We start from the raw sequence: 13,317 nt of genomic DNA, 5'->3' as shown, positions 1-13,317 counted from the left end.
TCCATGGATGTATGGATTTCACCACGTACATTGCTGATCGATCCAGCCTGAACAATGCTACAAAACACCAACTCAAGTCGTGGAGCTAGCCAATCTAATTAAAATCAGATCTTCTCTAACCGTTACACTAGTGAAGGTGTTTGAGGTCATGTTATTTCACCTTTCACACTTGACCAATCAAATGACAGCTTTCGCTAACATGAAAGTTCTGCTGTTATATCGGGGCATACTTGGTATTTATCATACATATGCATATCATTATTGACATAATTACCGAGAAGCACGAGAAAATAATCGAAGAAGATGGTGGTAGCCATGAGCGATGTTAGAACAGCACAGGAAATATATTTTACTGATAATGGATGTATAATATATATGATCTTTCTTTCCTCTTCCTTTAGCGCTGAAACTTGGAATTCATTTAAACTTTTCATGGATCGACGCCATTTTTGGGAGTTGAACTATGTTCAATCTCCCTGGGTCATCACGCACTTTTCTGCGCAGTAATTTGTATTGATTTGTATAGTGGTCGTCAGCGGGGGTTCTGTGTCAGCTGATTTACTCCTAGGTAAATCAACATAAACTTTTATAAACACCCGCCATTAAATAATCCATGTAACTTTTCTGAATTAATCTAATTTTGATAATTGACATGTAAATAAATGCAATGATATTGTATTCAATTCAAAGATTTCGATCAAATTGATACTGATAGACATAGAAAAATAAAAGATAAGTTGAAAATTGTCGTTTGTAACGCAGCGTCACCTATAAACGAACGACAACTGCACACAAGCCCTATTGACACCGTTGCGCGAAATATCGAATATGGTGCGAAACCTCAGAAAATTTACAAGAAATAACTCTACAACATTGTGTATGTGTATATATTTGGGTTTTTTTAAATGTGATATAAAAAATGCTAGATGATACATGTAGATTGAATTAAAACACGTCATTCCCAGTCAACAACTTTCGATTGGGATCGGAATACGAAATAAAATTTCTTATATCCGGTGGCAAAGTGAAACTGCTTCATGCTTCAAGTTATTGAATTACGTAGTAATTGCACGTTACACATTAGAGAACTGTTCCTTTTAATAAAGAAAGTCACAAAATAGATACAAAATGAGTGTACCTTATTCATTACTGTTACCGAGCTTTCGTCGACTATAATCTCGAAATGGCGTGTTTCGCTGCGCTTGATGACGGTAAGGTCCACATTTTCTACGTGAGTAGTGTGATATTTGTTTATGAATTTGTTGCGCATACATGGTATGTCTCGGCTAGGAATAATGGAAACTTTCTCACCTATGTATGTAAAGACATATTAATCTCTATTTTTAAAAATGTAGAACACTTTTATCAAATGACAATGTTTGAAAACGCTTAGAGCCCCGATGTCAGAATTTCCTTTTCCAAGACATCAATATGTCAAATTCATTATCCTTTTTGAATAGTATGTACCATATTTTGTACCAATTATCCATTTTGAATTCCCTATTACAATGGGATTTTGCTGCACTCTGTAATGTTTGAGTGGATGTCATGAGTGTGTGTCAAACAGAAATTTTAAGAGCATGGGATAAGGTGCTGCCATGTATTACTTCACTATCAAAGTTTAACCCAGTTGCCACAATGTTGAATTTATGCTGCAAAAAGGATTGGAAATTGCTCTGGTCAAAACACATTGTTTATTTGTCTACAGATGAAAGAGACATGAGGATTCTCCCTCACAAACTGAAAAAAAAATAGTTATGGATGTTGTACATGTATAGTTTATTAATCACTATAGATTTCCAGCATCACAAGTCTGATTCCACTATATGCTTTCCATACTGTCAGGTTCATTCACCCCCTGTTTGAGCCACAGTATAATATCCCAAATACCTTGGCAATAAATAATATTATTTGACTAGTGTTTCATTTTTAGCGGAGTTGCGATGAAGTCGAACTCGGCTTATGATCTGATGAAGAGCCTTTGGGCGGGCAGGCGGGCACGCATCAACATTTCATTTCCGCACCATAGCTCTTGAGCAAATTATAGGATCTCATTCAAACTTAGATGGATTGTCACCCTCAGTAAGATGAGGAAGCCTATCGATTCTGGGGTCATTAGGTCAAAGGTCAAGGTCACTGGCTATAAATAGACTGAAATATGGAGAAAATTTTGTTTTCCGCACCATAGCTCTTGAACGAATTATAGGATCTCAATCAAACTTAGATCGATTAAGTAAGACAAGAAGCCTATCGATTCCGGGGTCACAAGGTCAAAGTCACAGTGGCTATAAATAGACTGAAATTTGGAGAAAATTTTGTTTTCTGCACTATAATTTTTTAACAAATTATAGGATCTCAATTAAACTTAGATGGATTATCGCCCTTGATGAGACAAAGAAGCCTATTGATTTTAGTCAAGGGTTAAAGGTCAAGGTCACAAAGGATTTAAGTCGGCTGAAATTTATGTTCGCAAAATTTTGCTCCCTGCTTGATAATTCTTGAAAACTTTTCTGCCGGTTCCCTCTATGCCCATTCCTTGTGCAACTCGGCTTGTGCATTTCCGATGCCCGACAATTTTTAATTTTTTTGCATTTCATTTATTTTGAGTTATTATACAATTATTTACCATTCCATTGATCCTCTACAGGACTGTAGTATACTCAGGTGACAGTTTAGCATATTGGACTACCTTTTCAAGTAATGAATCCTTAGAATTAGCTATAACTAGGATTAAACTTGAATGTATATATACAGGGGAAAAACTTCTTCATAACTGCAAGGCATTGATAACCATATTGATTTGAATGTTTGGGCCATAATATGTGGTCACATTTTTCATGAGAATATAAAGGGGTGACATTCTAGAAAACAACAACACGACTTCAGTTACTCGAGGAGCGTTGTGGCCCATGGGCCTTCCATTATCCATGTTTGCTGTTGTAACGCTTTGAAAAACAACAACAGTTGATTTGTATCTAAAATCATGATAATATTCAGTCATTTATCCCCCTACCCTTCCAGTACTATCTTTTCTAACTGAATTTCCACAATGTTCAACTCCCACGAGTACTTTAAGTACTTTGATTGTTGTTGTGAACTTACAATCCAAATACGCTTTAGTAAAACGATTTTTGATTGGTTCTTGATTCTTTGTCAAGCAATTGTTATTGGCGTATATTTATTGAATTATTCATGAGACTGGGGTCGTCAATAATATGACCTAAATTGCAATACTGTCAGATCCCTCTCCAGTGTAACGATTAAAGAAGATCTGATTTTAATTAAATTGTGAAACTAGCAATGGTACATTGTACATGTTATTATAAAGATTGTTATAGCCATGGTCCTCTGCGCTCAGTTTCTCTGATCCACACTGCACGACTGAAACTTGCCATGATGTCACAGCAATGTGTCATATCTACACGAAATATTTGTGCCATCCCTCACGGCGAGTCGCTGCAGGACTCGAATGCCCCCACCATAAACTGCTAAGAGTGGCGAAGAGGCCACGGGACATGTAACGTCATGAAAATTCGACACGTTTCCAGATCATCAAGTTGGACGAGCGATCGGAATTGCAAACCGTATCTGATCGCCGAGGATTCACCATACGACAGACTCTGGGGAGATTATACCGCAATCTTCCTGAGACTGTACAGAGCCAATGTAATGGTTCGTTGCTCTTGGTTTAGGTGGGGTCGACAGGTGGAGCCGTAAAGTTCTCAGATTTCTGGGATTGTAAGTGATCGTAGCTTAGCCAGAATGGCAGTCATAATTATATCTCCCGACAAAAGACAATCGGGGAAAAGTGACAAAATCCCACGCAGAGAACATGTAGTTGCATTACTATGCTATGCAATAGATACAATCGACTTTTAAGCTGTGCTATGTGGAAACACCGAATAATCACGCAGCGGTGAATGCATGACGGCATGGTGTGTTAATTAAATATTTGGACAAGTTTTCTTTATAACTGTTATACTGGTTATTGGTAAATGCTAGTTAATATATATATATATATATATATATATATATATATATATATATATATATATATATTAGAATTAACGTAGCTGTTACGAGGTCTGATGGATGGCACGCGTGTGGTCTTGGGATCGAGCCGCATTTCAGCGAATCCTGAATTTAAGGAGTTGTTTCCGTTTACTTTGGATGAACAATGCAAAAAAATAAATTCACTCAAAAGAAATGGTGATAATACAAGTTTATGAATAACCATACACTATGTGAAAATAGGGTATTGAATATATGAGAAGCTAACAGAAAGCATACATGTTTATTTCATTTTTATATCCCCTTCTAACAAAGCTGGGAGGAGTACTAGGATCTTCGTGTCCGTCCGTCTGTCTGTGGTACTATTGTATGATTACTTCATATACAACATAATTTTATTCTTACTGCCAGAAGTGTTTTCTTTATTTTTGCAATTTGTGTACTTATCTCACATGGAAACTAGAGATTGTTTTTATGAAAAACAAATGTCTCCCCAAATTGTATGTGCTCCAAATTAAACCTCCTCCCCTTAATGTGCTGCATGTTATGGAGGAGAAAACATGAACAGGGACATATACATTATGAACTCAAATAAGCCATGTAGGAGAAGTGTTCACAAACTATTTTACACCCTCCAACCCTCTTAGATCCACTACAACTTTAAAAATAACGGTTGGATCCTCCTGTCCCTACAATATTCACAGCTGCAAATGGCACTGAAGTATCGTACAAAGTCCCAAGGTTATCGGATAAGCCATAAATGAGAAGTGTTCAGAAGCTATTTTACATCATCCACCCCTCTTAGATCAACTATAACTTTTAGGAAAATAACTGAATCCTCCCGTCCCGACAATATGCACATCTACAAATGGCAATGAGCATTGTACACAGTTTCAAATCTACATTGTATTAGATAAGCCATATAGGAGGAGGTTTTTACAAGCTATTTTACATCCTCCATCCCTCTTTGATCCACTTTAATTTTTAGGAAAATAATTGGACCCCCCTCTCTTGACAACAAGCACATCTAAAAAATGGGAATGAAGCATTGTTTCAAGGCTACCCGATAAGCCATATAGGAGGAGAAGTGTTCACAAGAAAGCTATTTTAACACCCCCACCCCTCTTAGACCCACTATAACCTTTAGGATCCTCCTCTCCCGACAATATGCACATCTAAAAATGGAAATGAAGCATTGTTCAAAGTTTCAAGTCTATCCGATAAGCCATAAAGGAGGAGGTGTTCACAAGATTTTGTCACAGACAGACGGACGGACAGACAGTACAAAAACAATATGTCTCCCCCTGGAATAGGGGAGCCATAATTAACGACGCATTTTACTATCATTCCAATAACAGCGTGTCATGTCGCTTGCTCGAACGTGCAAATTTCACACAACGATTGGCGGTATGGTTTGAATAAATGTTTGGATGATGACGCTGTCATTCTTTCAACATGGTTGGTCACTGAAAACAGAAATAAAACATGTTTCATTGAAATTTATGAGAAGCTTCGCTCAAAAATTTATATTCACGCTCGATCAAGCGAAGTAGCATGCTGTTATTGGAGCGATGTGCTACGAAGACATCATAAGAAAGCTACGCTAGCCTCGTCCTTGGACCACCCCTTTAGACAACACGGCGCCACTTTCTGTCAGAAGTAAAGCGGGCCAGACGACATAGTCTACATAACGCCCGCTTCTGGTGTAAAATGTGAATCGAGTTGTGTCAATCAAACTGCCCTGTGGGATCTGCCATTCAAACACTAGCGGTGGATGACGAATATTCATGAACCAACAGAGTTCTGTGCATTTGTCGAGGTATCGAATAACTTGCTTTGGGTACGATTTGAGATTTGCTGTTATATCTCTGCATGTCTGTAATATAAGCAGAACTTTAAAGGCATATAATTATCTTATTTTTAAATCTAACATTATTAAAGATATCAATACTACAGTATTCTATGATAAAAATGAAATAATAATGTTTTTTTTTTAAAAAAAAAACCCAACTCTTTAATATCAAATATACAAAATAAACTACGGTTGCAGAGATATAAATGTTAATAGTCTCAAAATACGACACGTATTTTTACGCCTTTTCCAAATTGAGCCGAATGCTGATCACGTGACTGTTTTATTAGCATAACGCGTGCAAGTGTTTTACATGATATAACACAATGAATTTAGTCTTATATGACCGTATTCCTATATACATGTATACGAATGATGATCTCAAAGTCAAACTTTCCCGACGCCATTGTTTTCTTTCTGACCACGTGTGAAGATAGCATACATTATACAAATGAGGCTATATGAAGTTGTCCGAGAGTTGAATTAGTTAGGACTTTAATTTCGACTTATTCCTTTCATGTGAAATTAAATCAACCGAAGAAATTTTTTTAATTATTAGTAGATATGTACTTTTAAAGATCATTCAAAGTAAAGCTACATGTGATGTTGGGTTAAACTGTTTACGAATCTTTGGATCTCCTCTCTGAACGCCCTTAAACAGTAACGGGGCAACAACTAGGGGTTTCGATAAAACATTTGGAAGTGGAGTTAATGGATCAACTTGCAGATCGAGTACCAACATCTACACACAACAGTCATTCATGGTAATGACCCTGCACAACGGTAGATAATCTTTTAGATTGTGTGTGTGTGTGGGGGGGGGGGGGGGGGGGGGATTCCACACCTGTTTGATTTCCGGTAGATCGTCCAGGGCGCGTTCTCGCTGTAGTTCTATGATCTGGATTGGAACCTCCAGAAGAATATCTGGATTCAGTAACCCGTCCGTTAGCTTACTCTCGCGGTGGAGTTTACGTCTCTGCTTTTCAGCCATATCTTTACACTTCATGTAAATATTCTGAAAGAAAACACAATCAGAACATGGTGAGAAGTTTAATGACACTTGCTACAGCAATTTTGTTTTTTAAAAAAATGCTGAAAATGAAAACTAAATTTATGATTTTATAAGTAAAATGAATTCAATTTACCGTATGGAATGTTATTTATTCCCATGATTTCTCAATTAGGTCCAAAAGAGTGATGAAAATTTATACAACTTTCGAACATTATAGAACATTTACAAGTCTCTTTGTATAAGAAGAGGTGATATCTGTGCTAATTACAACCAAACAAAATCAAAAAGTATTGAAATAAGAATGAGCATTTAATTTGAAAATGGAACACCCGCGATTCAGGGACTAATTTTGATACACGACCTGCCATTGAGTTGCGGAGTTTACAGGCGACGTACCGTTATACAGCTCAGGAGGTCCATCACTACCTTCCGCTCGTTGAAAACCTTGGATATCATGGATTCATAGGCGAAAGTCCACTCATTGTTGTAAAGTTCCGACAGACGAAGCCCGAGAGCCGTTGGTCTTACTAGGTCACTTAGGTCAGCAATGAACGTTTGCATGTCACCTTCATCGTCGTCCCCCACGCGGCTGTTAGCAAGTCTCCCTAATCTGTAACACATATCGTATAATTACGTGCTTTTAACATATTGTTCATTAACGTGCATATTATTGTTTGGGAATTTGGGTTATTAGAAACGAGTATGAAATAGGAATCTGTGCAATATCCTTTGACCCGCTCACGTACATCGCTACACATTAAGTGCGTTCGAGATCGCCGTTCTTCGCACGAGTACAAATTTTAGTCGACCCCGAACGCCAAGTACGCAACCCGAGAACGGGTTCGAGGTGCAAGAACTCGCATCACCTCTGTAGGAGTGCGTTCGAGATCGCCATTCTTCGTACGAGTACAAATCCCTGTCGATCCCGAACGCCAAGTACGCAACCCGAGAACGGGTCAAGGTGCAAGAATTCACACCACCTCTGTAGATACATGTATTGTGGTCGAAGAACAAAGAACACATTCATGCGCACATATTCTTGCTGTTCGCGATTCTAAGAACGGAGCACGAGAACAACGGGAACGGCGATTTCGAACGCGCTCTCGGTAGTGTGGTCGAAGAACACGTTCGTGCGCACATGTTCTCTGTACTAAATTTGTGGAATATAAAAGAACTTTTATCTGTGATGAATTTGAAGTACCTGTTGATTAAATATTTGCGCTCGGTTTCAAGAGTTTGGACTAACTTCCACAGACCCTGAAGTTGGTTTCTCATTTCCAACAACTCCTTATCTTCCGCCTCTTTCTTCAATGTACCCGCCATCTTCTCCTCCTTAAACAGTCCCATCAGTCTATTTATCTCTGTCTGCAGCTCCCTGTTCTGTTTGAGCAGTTCAGAGTTTTGATCCGCCATATTTTCAATTGTATTTTGAAGGTTCTTTTCGTATTCCTTGTATTTTTTTCTCTGAGGATTGTATGTTGTTTTTATCGTGTCAGAATCGTTAAAGCTTTTTCTCGGTGTATTCTGTACTCTCTCAGAAGTCCGTTGTTCGTAAAATCTGGGATTACTCTTCGTTTCAGAAATCCTTGGAGTGGTTTTGGAATTGTATAATTTGCCACGGTTCGAACTTCTGGGTGATTCGAAACTGTCCTGTGAAAACGGTTTGTCGGCAGGGTATCCTCTGAAGGAAACTACTTGAACGTTGCCGTCGGTCTTTAATGCCGCCCTCGCAGTCGGCTTTGTGTTTGTTATTTCCGTTGGGGTGGAATCTTTTTCCATTCTTGATGACACTTCTTCTATAGGGAAGAGAGATTTGTAAGCGGCGTCCAGTTCTCTGGACAGAAGCACGCCACTTCTCAGGTCCTCGTGAGTGTCTTCTGTCGTTGTTGTTTGTGAATCTGTCTCATGTAGTTCTCTAAGATTTCTATTAGCAGATTCCAGCAACACCTAAAATATCAAGTTCTACACCCTTACAACAAAGTGGCGGGAAATATGCGTGCGTGTGCGTCTGGAACAATGCTGTGAACATCATTTGGCTAGAAATGTTAAAACAAAGATGAAGGCAGAGGAAGATAATACTGATCTCTGTGTCAAAATGTCGTAGGTCAAGGTCACGGCCAGTATATGATGTCGTTGTAGGTGTCGATGGGGTGATTTGCAGTCCTTAGCGGTACTCTTGTACTAGGTATTTACTTTAATAAGATATATAAATTTCATTTTGAAATACATGGGGGCGTGAACTGCGACGTTTTACCGACAGACTTCATGAGGTGCAGTAGGGCTTCATGAAATATATCTGGCGTGAGGAGTTGCTGTTCATACCCTCATGTATTTTCAAAAATTAATTTCTTTTATCATTTACATTTACTTTCATTTCTGTAGGAATATCCCTAGCCGTTAAAATAGTCATACCATATTTATCAAGTTTCATACGCACATTGTTCACATTCATGAGGAAATGGATATCATTTCAATTGTAAAGATATTGAAGGTAGAAACATTGAAAATGTAAATATGAGTACATATACATTATAAGATATATATCAAAATCAAAATATTTGCTTTTTTAATGATGCAGATTAAGCTGTCCAAAAATAATTGACTTGACTAAGTATGAAGGAATAACATTGTTTGTAATTGTTGTGATTCAGACAGCAGTTTACATTGTTAGTAATTGTTGTGATTCAGACAGCAGTTTACATTGTTTGTAATTGTTGTGATTCAGACAGCAGTTTACATTGTTAGTAATTGTTGTGATTCAGACAGCAGTTTACATAATTGACTTGACTAAGTATGAAGGAATAACATTGTTTGTAATTGTTGTGATTCAGACAGCAGTTTACCGATAGTCGCATCTGCTCAGTGTTCAGGGTATGCAGCTGTTTCTTTAAACTCCTGTTCTCTTTATGTAGATTGTTCCAAGTTGGCAAATGTTGAAAGGAAATTTCTGTGGGAAGCTACAATATGAAGAAAAAAAAACCCCACTAGCATTGTGTCTTCATGCCATTTTTTTTTTACGTTAAGCAGGTATGGTGTTTATTTTTTATTTTTTTTTTTTAAATCACCTTAGCTACAGATCTCTAGCTCGCTAAAAACTTCGTATGGTCGTCCCTCACAAGACAATTTCTGACCATTGAGCTACAGCTCTGCAGTTACAAATTTCCCTTACTGTTACATATTTTCCTTACTGTTACAGGTTTTCCTTACTGTTACATGTTTTCCTTACTATTACAGATTTTCCTTACTGTTACAGGTTTTCCTTACTGTTACATGTTTTCCTTACTATTACAGATCTTCCTTACTGTTACATATTTTCCTTATTGTTACAAATTTCCCTTACTGTTACAGATTTTCCTTACTATTACCGGTACAGACTTTCTTTACTGTTACAAATTTCCCTTACTATTACAGATTTTCCTTACTGTTAAAATTTTTTCGTTTATTACAGATTTTCCTCACTAACAATTTCGTTATTTGAAATTAAGAATTACATTCTCCGCCCTTTTCACTGCAAACTCCAACAACTCGATGACGACGACACAGTATCGCCGTTTGTCTGTCTCTGTGACGTCATGATAAGGTGCGTCTATTCTGAGCATGTAGGATTCTAAGTCCCCACGAAGACGGTGTAGCTTGTTTAAAAATGTCCTTTTCTCATCAGGGACATTCGTTGTTATCGACATTTTGCAATGATACTACAGAATAAAAAAAAGAAAGAAAAAAAAGAGAACATTTTTGAAGGACGATTACATAACCGTTCAGAAACACGTGGAGAAATCCCCATACCATATTTTATCTTAATACAAGATCTTTTTTTTTGCCTCTTACCTTAAAAATATATCGTCCCTTCTGTGAAATAATTAATCACCCACATGTTAAATGTTTGTAAGTGAAATCGAGCATGTGCGTATTGAGAGACAATAGAAATAAAGCGTCACTGGTCCGGAAAAGACTACGTGCTATTTCAAAGTGTACAAAAAAAAAACAAAAAAAAACCCCAGATCAAATTACAGGAGCGAATAAAGGAGGTACATAATACACAAGTGGTCTACATATCTCAGGAATCAGGGGAGAAGGGGGTTGTTACTGAGGTCCTTACTGCAAATATCGCCTTGGGTGCAAGTCTATCATTACATATTGTACATGCGTTTTTAATGACTATAGAACGATCTGGCATACCTTTGTCGTGGATTTTAGACAGTAAATAAAATTGTCCTGGTCTACAGTCTTTAGGACAAAGCGCTCCCTAAGCATTGTCACCGATCTCGCCCTTGTTGTACATTTGTACAACACTCTTTGCTGGGGGTCAGGCCGTAACTTTTTGAAAAGTGTTCGTCCGGTGCATATTTGATGCATATTCACATTAACCCAGGAATGACCGAGGTCTTCAAAGAACCTCCCATGGCTGCCTTCAGACGTCCGAGAAATCTGAAAGACATGGTGGTGCCAGGGACCTATATACTAGTATATAGGTCCCTGGTAGCGCGAACCAAATTGGAGAATCCTTTGCCCAATGGAGGCTTTAAAACATGTTCTGATAGTAGATGCCTGTTGTGCAAACACAGCGCGAGCACAGACAGTTTTGAGAGCCCTGTAACCGGCCGATGCTACCGAATACTTGGGGACACATCTTGTCGCACGGATGACTGCATTTATCTCATAAGCTGTAAGGTCTGTGACCAACAATACGTAGGTGAAACAGGGGACTTAGTATGTAGAAGGATCAATAACCACTGATCTACCATTAAAACCAAAAGGGTCAAAGAACCCGTTGCCGAGCATTTCAAATTCGCAGGACACAAATGGGAAGACATGACAGTAGTGGTTATTGACCATAATACTCACTGGACCGATATGGAGAGAAAAAACAAGGAGAAATTCTGGATGCATAGATTGAGGTCATTCCGCCCCAATGGCATGAACAAACCCAATGACTTCACCAGAATGATTGTGGCCTAGCTTCCCCTAGTTATAACTCAGTGTTGTACTGTTGGTTTTACATTTTTTTTTTGCCGTCTACATGTCACGGCATCATCATTAGCAGTCAAAAATTATTATTTATTAGTATTATTATTTATTCATTAAATATTATTTAAAATATCCTTACTAAGTCCCCCTAAGTATTTTTTTTCATATTTTTTATTATACTCCAATGCCAGATTGGATATTTATTTTTTTGATTTAATATTTATTTTTTGATGTAATCTTTTCATATTACTTTATAATTTTTACTTTCCATCACAGTTCAACACTAGTTTACAGTGGCGTATCTTCCATTGAGGCAACCGAGGCAGCTGCCTCGGTAAAAAAAAACACCTTTTACCTTCGTCAAAATGTCGATAGCTTCTGGGGGGCGGAGCCCCCCCAGACCCCCTGCCTCGGTAATATTCGAACCCAAGCTACGCCTTTGGTTTATGGCTTTACACCTCCAGGTACGAAATACTCATTATAAGCCGTCATCAGAACGAGTTAACATACCGCTTAAGGATACTGATTAGTTAACTCGTTCTTTGTTTTTGTCTTTATCCAGCATAAGTTTAGTCTTGATGTTCGATGGGAACAAACTATTCTATTGTCACATGTTACACTCGATAATTTTAATATGTAGACGTTTTGTTTGTTAGAAGCTTTTGTAGTTTAGTTGTAGTTTTGTTTTCCTTACTTTTCTATGTAAATATTCTATCGTCCTGAAGAAGGGACAGGTCGTCCCGAAAATTTGACAATTCAATGTTGTTCGTGTTGGTCATTTTTAACGACACACACACACACACACACACACACACACACACACACACATACACACACACACACACACACACACACACACACACACACACACACACACACACACACATATATATATATAAAGAGAGAGAGAGAGATTCAAGAATTTACTTCGAAAAAAGACACACACACACACACACACACACACACACACACACACACACACACACACACACACATATATATATATATATCATCAACCCAAAAAACCCCACAAAGAATAAGCATCCTGTTAAAATATCGCTTGGGTTCGAATTTACTATTATAGAGAACTTTGAATATAGGGTACCCAAGCTCGTCGAGGAAAAAATAATAATATGCAAACCAAATTGTCAAAAATTGTACTCTCAATCGATGCAGTTGTGAATAATGTGTGCATCAATCTTGACAATATGTCTTTTTAAAAAAGAAGCAGGGAATTCCGACAGAAATGAAAGTTCTTATGAATACAAAAAATTAATTTCAATTTTCAAAGTAGATCTACATGAGGGTAAAACCTACAACGCTCCACGCTAACGTGCTTTATGCAGTTTGCTGTCGTGAAGAATCTCAGTTTCTCCAACACGTACTCTATTTCTTAAATGTACCTGTATAGTCATGATGAATAATATAAGTTATTGCTATATTAGATCTGTGGAACGGCTCGACTAGATATGTT

At 37.8% G+C, this 13,317-nt stretch overlaps 1 protein-coding gene across 2 annotated transcripts; it reads right to left on the bottom strand.

The window, feature by feature from the left end:
* Positions 1 to 4,214: 4,214 nt before the first annotated feature.
* LOC125648318 (uncharacterized) lies at positions 4,215 to 10,877 on the bottom strand. Of its 2 annotated transcripts, XM_056141069.1 has the most exons (7): positions 10,704 to 10,877; positions 10,367 to 10,570; positions 9,719 to 9,832; positions 8,077 to 8,822; positions 7,272 to 7,485; positions 6,708 to 6,878; positions 4,215 to 5,887 (listed from the first exon to the last, which is right to left on the bottom strand). In XM_056141069.1, exons 2-7 carry the CDS (start codon positions 10,556 to 10,558, stop codon positions 5,615 to 5,617), a joined length of 1,710 nt encoding a protein of 569 aa, XP_055997044.1. In that variant the 5' UTR covers positions 10,559 to 10,570; positions 10,704 to 10,877; the 3' UTR covers positions 4,215 to 5,614. The 2 variants fall into 2 exon arrangements, with proteins under 2 accessions (XP_055997044.1, XP_048731261.2); XM_048875304.2 differs by having other exon boundaries at positions 10,367 to 10,877.
* Positions 10,878 to 13,317: the final 2,440 nt, after the last annotated feature.

Source organism: Ostrea edulis, chromosome 6 (genome assembly GCF_947568905.1).
Source record: "Ostrea edulis chromosome 6, xbOstEdul1.1, whole genome shotgun sequence".
Classification (NCBI taxonomy): domain Eukaryota; kingdom Metazoa; phylum Mollusca; class Bivalvia; order Ostreida; family Ostreidae; genus Ostrea; species Ostrea edulis.
This window is presented reverse-complemented; position numbering and strand designations above follow the sequence as displayed.